General features: G+C 38.1%; 1 protein-coding gene across 1 annotated transcript in view; it reads left to right on the plus strand.

Moving 5' to 3' along the window:
* gga1 (golgi-associated, gamma adaptin ear containing, ARF binding protein 1) overlaps positions 1–10,001 on the plus strand; it is a 53,276-nt gene that overhangs the window by 42,002 nt on the left and 1,273 nt on the right. The window contains exons 14-17 of the mRNA XM_081380272.1: positions 514–701; positions 1,237–1,454; positions 3,298–3,467; positions 3,546–3,656. Coding sequence (XP_081236398.1) covers positions 514–701; positions 1,237–1,454; positions 3,298–3,467; positions 3,546–3,656 — 687 coding nt within the window. The remainder of the gene's footprint in view (positions 1–513; positions 702–1,236; positions 1,455–3,297; positions 3,468–3,545; positions 3,657–10,001) is intronic.

The following is a 10,001-nucleotide window of genomic DNA, read 5'->3' on the forward strand; positions in this document are numbered from 1 at the left end:
GAAGATAACAACTCCCATGATTTCGCGAAATCAAGGTGTCATCAAGCTATGCCTTTGTTTTTAATAAGTGTGCCTTTAAAATATTTTGTGCAGTGATACTGGAAGATTTTTTTTTACTTTTGCAGATTTATTTATTTTTTATTAAATTTGAATATTTTAAAATATATATATTTAATTGTTTGCCCACAGTATTAAATTAACATCAGCAGTATGACAACAGGATGTTTTTGCCCCTTCCTACCCCTAGTATCTGTCAGTGCACTGTGAATTGGCCTTTTTTTTGTCTGTTAACAATAAGGCTGGCTGCCTGGAGAGCAAATGCGCTCTGCTGACACTGACGTTGCAACAACATACAGAATGCAGTTTGATAAGTGCCAACCTTAAGAGTGAATAGTCAACAACCCACCACTATTTGATTATAAAAATCCCTGGTCCATTGATGACTTGGGTAAATGTTATTTACCCAATATGTTATATACCCTGCTTACCATAACACTTCAAGGTTTTGTTTAGTCATCAGATTCTGTGGACGCTCCCGTTGCACCAGTCCCTGCAGTGCTGTTGCCAGTGGCAAGTGCTACCAAGACGCCTGTAACTGTAACTGTGCCTGTGATATCCACTAAATCCCTAGACGAGTTAGATCTGTTGGGTAAGACCCTGATGCAGCAGTCTCTACCCCCAGAAAATCTTCAGGTCAAATGGTAAATGTATACCCGTTTCCATTTTTCCATTAATTTACTGAAACATATTAAAACGGTTGGGTGAAATGTATGGGACCCCATACTCAGCTACATGTCATGTCATATCACTTTCACTTTCACTTAAAAATTGTTGCTCTTAAAGGGTTAGTTCACCCAAAAATGAAAATTCTGTCAGTAATTACTCAACCTCATGTTGTTCCAACCCCGTAAGACCTTCGTTCATCTTCGGAACACAAATTAAGATATTTTTGATTAAATCTGAGTGATTTAATCAAAAATATCTTAATTTGTGTTCCGAAGATGAACGAAGGTCTTGCGGGGTTGGAACAACATGAGGGTGAGTAATTACTGACATAATTTTCATTTTTGGGTGAACTAACCCTTTAAGGCCTTTAAAATGTTTAATTTGGAAAATGTTTGCTTGTTAATAAATGCAAAGATTATGGAGAATTTTCAGATTACTGGTAATATTCATGGTTTAAAGTACATCAGGCTATATCAGTGCAACAGATATACATTGAAACTTTTTCAACAGGGACAAGCTTCAGTCTCAGTCCAAACCCACACTACGAGACCTTCAGATCAAGTCTGGAAACAACTCCGCTACAACCCCTAGCCCTGTGTTGGCCTTTTCCTCTGAGCCAGGAGCTCTGCTGAATTCACAGCTCACAGCAGGCATCACTCCAGCCTCTACCCCTCAGGATGACATCTCATTGGTGAATCTGACTGTGCCCCTGGAGTCTATCAAACCTAGTAAGACTTGGGGCAGACTGTTTTAAAAGTAGTAGTTTACTTAAAAATGAGAATTGTCTCTCCTTTTTTTTTTTTTTTTTATCACTCATGTCATTTCAAAACTTGTACGTAAAATCAGAACATTTTAAAGAATTTGGCTGGTTGTTCTTTTCCATGCAATTACAGTCAGTTTCCTGAAGGTTTTTAAAAAGCCTTAAAATTACTTAAATTTAGTTTCAGAATTTAAAGGAGAACTTGGTAACTTTTTTAACTTAATAAAACTGTCTAGAAATCATTTGGATGGTTAAACAACCTGTTCTGGTGATATTGGTGACTTTCCCCACTCCCCCCAGCGTTCCCAGGCGGAAAACCAACCTTGCAACTTGGGGACTACCGTCTCGGCAAAATAGAAATTGGAAGTCTCGTGAGAAGCGAGAACGAGAACGAGCGCGAAACACGAATCGCTTTACGGCAATTCAACATAAACACACACGCATGTATGATGTATTACCAGATTACCCACCTCGGTAGACATAGCTCCACACGATACAGTTGGCTTGCTCCGATCAAAACAAACGCACATGAGCAGCGGTAGAGAGGGGGAGGAGGCCGCCGCAAGTGAGTTTTTTACGACCGTGTTGTGAAATATACGCCCCCCCCACAGCTGTAGGGGGAGCTCGTGGGGAAAACATGCGACAACAAAAGGGAAAATCAGCGAAGAAGTGACTAGAGTTCGCTAGAGTTGCCGAGTTCTCCTTTAAGACTGTAGAAAGTCTTGAGTATCTTAAATCTTATTTAAAAAAAACCGATATTTTGCAAACATCTTAGATTTGGTAAAGGACAGACAGGAGACAATTCACATAAATTCATATCACAGAGTTAAAGGAATAGTCCACTTAAAAATTTAAATTCTGTCATCAAGTTGTTTCAAGCCTGTACATACATACAGAATATACAAAATATGTCTGTACTGTACAAGAAAGAAATTCATACAGGTTTTAAACAACATGAGGGTGAGTAAATGATGACAGAATTTCCATTTTTAAGTGAACTATTCCTTTAAGGGGGCTATTAGCAGAATATGGAGTGTAGCGACAGAAATGTTCTCCTCCTGCCCGAAATGTATTGTAATATATTTTAATGTTTTTTTTCTCTAGTTAAAGCCTGCTTTACTGTAAACTCCAAAAGTTAACAATTTTGAGAGTAATCAGTTCTGTAAAGTAAACTTTTAAAATTATTTGTGACTGAGTCACATGATCTGTTTATGTTAGGAACAAAAAAAAAACAATCATTATCCACCGAAAAGCATTACGTCTGCCCTAGCTCTTTGTGGTGTGTTCATGACAGAAGTAGAGGTGAGCGAACTATTCTATTGTTCGCTCAATCAGCAGCTTGAAATAAAGGAGAATTATCAATTATGAATTATAAACAAAAAAAACCTTAAAAACGCTTAAATGCCAGTCTGTTCCTCACAAAGCTGTTGTATTCCTTCAGCACACAAGTCATATGGACTTCTTTTATGGTGCTTTTGTGTTCTTTTTGACGCTTGAAAGCCTCAGTCCGCATGGGGACTAATTGTATGGAAAAAAGTGACTAGCACAGTTTTTAAAGATGTCTTGTGTGTTCCATGGAAGGAATAAAATTTTATGGTTTGGAATTACATGAGCTTGAATAAATGTTTAGCTGTCCGTAGTGTATTGTGTAAATTGTGATGATGTTGTGGATGCTTTTTCCTTTTGTTGTTTGTTTTAAAGTGAGGATGTGTTGACCCATTTGTTTTATTTCTGTGTTTTATTGCTGTTTAGAATATCAATTCAACTGAAGATTTATTTAAAGATTCCTTTTTCTCTGTCTGACCTCACAGGTAGCTTGTTACCCGTGACAATCTTTGATAAACTCAGCCTGCGAGTTTTGTTCCATTTTGCAAGAGACTCTCCACCAGCCCGGCCAGATGTTTTAGTGGTGATAATCTCCATGTTGTCGTCTGCCCCTGTGCCCATCACAAATGTACGATTCCAGTCTGCTGTTCCTAAGGTAACTCTTATCTATACATGTGTCTTCGGTAAATCTCTAATGAATTTTGTATTAAAGCTGTATTCTATGTATGTGCAGACTATGAGAGTGAGGTTGCAGCCACCATCAGGATCAGATTTACCTGCCTTCAACCCTTTATTGCCCCCCGCCGCCATTACACAGGTCCTGCTTTTAGCCAATCCTCACAAGGTAAATAAACTGATAGGATCAGAGAATATAATGCAAAAGTTGGGCTGCAACAGTACATATATATTGGATGCAGAAATAGGGCTTTCGGTATGTACAAAAAATGACACATTTTGGAGCACTAAATGGATGTTGTTAATTCCTTGGGACAAGAGATAACATGCCCAAATAGCCAAATCTACTGGAAATAGAGAACAATTAACACACCATCCGTTTTTCCTGTCATCCTTTGGCTAGCGTTTACATTATATGATGACACTTAAATGCTTTTAAACCATTCAAGACAAAAGAAAACGCTGTCTGTGAATGTCGAGTTTCTTTTGCGTTTGTTTGAACAATAACACACAATTCGCTAGTTGCACGTGGCCGCCATTTTGGATTTCGGATCAGCGAGTGTACGCGTAGACACTTCCGGTTTCGCATTACGCCCGGTGCAGGGAGCCGGAGAAAGACGAAAATTATCTTTTATAGTTGTTTATAGAATCAATTATCACTTAAAATACTACTAAGATCCGTATTACTATCACACGAGCCAATGGCAATTAAATGCACGGATGCATAGTCAGATTAATGAATGAAATACAACTGTTCATGAACAGAAGATTGTATTTGTCTCATGTTGCATACTAGCCTAGAAATCTAGACGCACCCTAGCGGCAGCAAAATGTATTTTGCAGCCAGGGCAGTCTAGCAACTATCCATTGACTTTCACGCTGCAAAAACCTAAATTGGGTCAGGCCAATCACGTCGTGTATAGAGTAGGCGGGGCGGGCTTAACATAATGACGACAGAGTTGCGACTGTTACCTGCCACTTGAAAACAAAGAATGACGGCTGCTGCTTGCGAACAGTCTTTCGAATCGGCTTTGTCCGCGACTCTGGAGGACTTGGAGTTAGGTTTTTCTTTGAGAAAAGAGCATAGAACGGCACTTAAGTCATTCTTAAAAAAAGGAAGATGTGTTCGTAGTTTTGCCGCCCAGATATGGCAAAAGTTGAATCTATCAACTAGCTCCGCTGTTGGGAAAACGCTCTGGTTGGTTGAAGCGCTATCCTATTGCGTGCAGAGGGAATTTGAAAGACAGCCGTTTATCCCGCCCCTCGGATTGAGCCGTGTCTATGGTGAGTTGCCAGACCCAACATCTTGATGTAGGTCTGGCTTGCCAGGCTAGCTGACTACACATACGCAATGACAATTATGCCTACTGTAAATATAGAGTTACAACTACGAATAGAGTTGTTTGCATAAAATGCACTGTGAACATTCACACGTTTGCCCTGAGATAGGCTACAATTTATCTCCATAAATACTATTTTCTCAATTCTGCGCATGTATTTTTACTTGCATCAATTGCTTGATCAATATTATCATCACATATTTTACATTTACATTTTTAACTGTAGGTACCACAAACAATTTAATATAGGTAAGTTTGTGTATATTATACACATAGTACAATACCAAACGTGCTGCTTATAAACACCAGACAGATAATGATTTATGATCTTTACTCCTCTCACTTGCACAAAATAAATGCAGTAATAGAAAGCATAGAAACGCACAGGTGAAATACACTGAAAATGATATGCATTTAAAAATTTGGTCGGGTTGAAGTCCTCCCTCCGGATCTTCTGCATCCACTCAACGGGGAATGCATGAACGCTGACTTCTCTGTTGTAATGTGAAAAAACGGTACATAACGGCACACGACGATGAAGTGCTGAGGCTGTCACCCTCTGGAAGGCAAGTCACCTCTCTTGAATCATTGTGGAAAAAATATCTCTGTGGTAATGGAACTCGGTCGCTGTTGTCTCTCGCTCTCGCTGTCAGATCACCGGAAGTACTGGCCCACACACTCAATTTCGAACGTCAACAGTCGCCGTGCACGGAGCGAATTATGCCAAAATGTCAGTTTTGTTGAGTGTCCTCATAGGAGCAGTCTTAAATGAGGTAAAGTCTTAAAATGAAAGTAAAGAGTTGTGAGAAATTGTGACGCGTGTGAGATTCGCATGCAGTAGCCTTCTGTCTGTCATTAATGTTAATCAAAGAACAAAGCTAACAGAGAAAATTACTCGCTGCTCTTGACTAAAGAAATTTTATAGCTTTAATAAGGATTAATCTATTTTTAAATTATTATTTATGCATTGCAGACTGTTTGTTAACTATTTAATTTCGGTGTAGACACTGGTAACTATGACATTTATTATGGGTTTATGTGAGGATTGTTTTAAGTTCACTTAAATTAAAAGTTGTTATATTTGATAAGCCTAATGAATGTTAAGAAAAACTGATAGCTTTCAATTACACTAATGTTGAATGGCTGTAATTAATGTTTAAAATTGGGGTAAAAATCAATTTCATTGACATCAGTAGCTGTATTAGTGATACTGGCCTTCATTCATAAAAAGATGCCATTAAACAAATATTTAAAGGAGACATATCATGCTTTTAAATTGTTCCTTTTTACATATACATCATACATTTGTGGTCTATATAAAGCGGAACTGCAATGCTTGGGTCTGAATTCCTCATTATTATAGCTCTACGGGCCCCTTTTTTATCCCTTTTCTGAGGTGCTTCTGACAGCAACTCGTTTTGATGCGGTCTCTTTAAAGAGCATCTTGCAGGTAAAAAAAAAATCTAAATGAATATATAACCGTGTATGAAAATACCATATGAAAAGATAATGCAGGATTTAAAATGTTTTAAAACGACATAATGACACCAATTTAGTAGATAAAGTGAGCGTTTCTTTGACTGCTCGTACAAACCGCTTTTTTTTCAACATCGCGTCATTTTACGTCACACGAGGGAGACGTGTGCTGTCCTCTGCCGCAGCTCAGTGCAGAGTGGGTTGGTATTCAGTAAGAGCGGTCGTGAGACAGTGTGTTTTCAGTAGTTTTTGTATTTCAATTTATCATCGTCATGGTAAATTTTTGTGTTTGTGGAGCTTGCAAAAACTCCAGCCTGTCAGGACATCGAGTCCACCGGTTTCCTAACAAGAAAAAGGACGGTGCTATCTTTCGTGCCTGGGTGCGGTTTGTGCAGAGGTGAAGAGACGGGATTTCTCTTCCGCGTCGGCTTCGGAAAACGCGGTCGTGTGTAGCGTTCACTTCAGATCGGAGGATTATCGTCCCGGCGATATGAAGGAGTTCAACATGGGATACCGAAGTAAGAACCGGGTGAGACTCAGAGCTAGTGCGGTTCCTTCAGTGTACGCATCTTCGGGTTCTCCCGCTGGATGTAGGCGCGAGCACAACATCAACTGGCAAACGCAATGTAAGCGGAACGAAACTGAGCTAACAGTTACTCGTTATTGTGTTTGTGTGTGGACCGTTTATCAGTTTGGACCAGTGCAGCGCGAGCCTGATCAAGCAACACTGTAGCCTAACTGCGAGATCCAGTAAATAAAGAATTCGCCACTGAAGTAATAACATCGCTGCGAGATCTAGTGAGAAATATTCACATTTCTCCGTTATTAACGAATCAAACAGCGCTGACGTGAAAACCAGGAATAAACATTGTGCAATGAATGAACGAACTATCCAGTGTCCACAGATCAGCAACATTCACCATGGCTTTACTGTAGTAACACTAACTGCAACCATGGAAGTTTGGCATTTTCCACTAAGGCCCAGTATGCATCCACCTCCCTGCATGACTTTCCTCAGCTGTAAACATTGCCTCGCATTTCCCACACAAGCACCTGTGGAACAAAATATGTATCAGGAATAAATATCTCTCTGTCTCTCCATGAGAAACTGCTAAGTTATATCACGTAACGTTAGTCTGGGCGGATATTAATGAGCATGACAAACGCCTGATCAAAGCTTAGTTTCTGTTATTGTAAGTTCCAATATGTTCTGTCTAACATTAATCCTGGCCTGTCCCTGCTCTCTTGGCAGCCTAGCAGGTTCATGATTGTATGGCTGTGGTCCGTCAACAATTTCCTCAGCGTCCTAAATGTCATTGCAATCCATATTTCCCTGTTGTTTGAATCGACCGCTCTCCCTCGTGCTACGTCACGACTCTCGCCCGTCACGCCCAGAGCCATAGAGAGAGATCTCTCTATATGGCTCTGGTCACGCCCATTTTCAGATGCGGAAGTAAAATTTTCTCACAAAAACGACTCCAGAAGCCACTGTAGCATATTTATAATTTTTTTTTAAAGAAAATCTAGTTCCTACATTATTTTTCTATACATTGACTTGTTGGGTCTTTTAACCTACAAGTTGCTCTTTAAATACAATTGAGACACTTCATACCCCGCCCCCTCTCCAGGTTGCAGAGGTGACACTCGGTTCAACTCCACCCCGTTCGGCCATTTTTGTAGTCTGATAGCAGAGATAGGATTATCTAGCGGCACAGAAACTTTTTATTCACACGTTATTCACAAAATGTCAACAAGGGAAGACTTGTCCAGCCAGCCTTAGATGTTCGAGCCAGAGTCGGAGCCGGATCGAGATGAAAATGAAGACGACGAACCTGCAGAACAACGTCTTCATATTGGATGTATTGCAATGGTGTGTTACTGTATTTACACATAAAACTTTGGTCTTGCGACATTTTACCACCGTGTCGATTTATTTTGATTAATATGTGCAAGGGAGAGAGAGCTAGACAGCATCTAGTTTGGAGACGGTGTCTTGTTTACACTTTCGCTGGGCTCCAACAACCGAACATTTTAACTTACCCTCTCGTAACTTCTGCATCCTTTAGCTTGGACTACTACAAAATTGCAGCGAGAAATAATAATGGCGGATCGCTCGAAGTGTTGGGCTGGAAGTCAATGTCCTTATTTGGCAGTTCCGCTGCAAATACTGTGACGTGATAGTTCACAAAACGTCATAGATAACAGAAAAATCGGAACAGGTTGAAAAATATGACCAAAACAGAATATAAAGATATCAACGAAGCACCTGAAGAGAATAATTTCATATTTTCTGTACTTCTAAACACTCCAAATATACAACAAAATGCATTTAAGGGCTAAAAAAGTGCATTTAGCATGATATGTCCCCTTTAAAATATAATGCTTTATGTTGTTTCTACAGTAATTTGGAGATTAACTGTGATATTATTACATTATAAAATATATATAAAAAATGTCAATTAAATAAATTATCCACTAGCTGAGATTAAGCTATATTGTATTAATTATTTTATCTATCATCACTTTAAGTGAGCATGACATTTGTTTTCATTGTACTCTCATTTGTTGTCCAAAAATATGGTGACCACTACCTAGAATGCAATGACGTAAATTCCCATTCTCTGTATAGTAAGATCAGTAAACCACTTACAACTTGCCCATATTAATAAGCTACTTTATGAAAAAACAAGCCCAAAGTCATAATAAGTGAACATGGAAATACTGTGGATGGATAGGTGATGTCATCAAACTAATTACACATCACAGTTGCCACACATAATTTCCATGTACACATACCCACAAAAAAAAATCTAAATCATTTAAACTTAAAATTTTTAAATAAAATGTATTCAAACCTGAGATTTGGCCATGAAAAGAAGACTTGTAGCTGTGCCACCGTTTGTAACATGAATAATAATTTCAAGACAGATTCTTTGTTCTCTCTGCTGTACCAAACTGTGACCCCATTATTGAGGTATGTACTGAAATATGAATTGTGCACTGTTGCAGCCCTATGCAATAGTAATTAAAAAAATATATACTACCCATCAAAAGTTTTGAATAATTAAGATTTTAAATGTTTTGAAAGAAGTGTCTTATACCCACCAAGGCTGCATTTATTTGATCAAAAATACAGTAAAAACAGTCATGTGCAATATTATTACAATTTAAATTGAACTGTTTTGTATTTATATATATATATATATATATATATATATATATATATATATATATATATATATATATATATATATATATATTTGAAAAAGTCATTTATTCCTGTGATGCCAAAGCTGAATTTTTCTATATAGGTCTTTGGAACATAAAAGAATTTTTTTTTTTTTTTTTATGTATCTTTCCTCAAAAATATTAACCAGCTATCAACATTGATTTTGACTGAAAATAATGGCTGCTGAAAATCCAGCTTTAAAATCGAAAATTTCACAATATTACCGTTTTATTGTATTTTTGATCAAATAAAAGCAGCCTTGGTAAGAATCAGACTGTTAAAAAACATTTAAAAAATCTTTATTCCAACGTTTATACCAGTGGTGATGTGAATATAATTTGTCAGTAAAGCTCACTAACTGTGCTGGTTATATGGTTGTGGCTTATGTCAGATGTGTGTGACCAACTTTGCTGCTAATTTGTAGATATTTTCTGATTACATGGCATTTCTTCATGTTCTAACCTATACC

This window comes from Scardinius erythrophthalmus (genome assembly GCF_964197995.2).
Source record: "Scardinius erythrophthalmus genome assembly, chromosome: 12".
NCBI classification, from domain to species: domain Eukaryota; kingdom Metazoa; phylum Chordata; class Actinopteri; order Cypriniformes; family Leuciscidae; genus Scardinius; species Scardinius erythrophthalmus.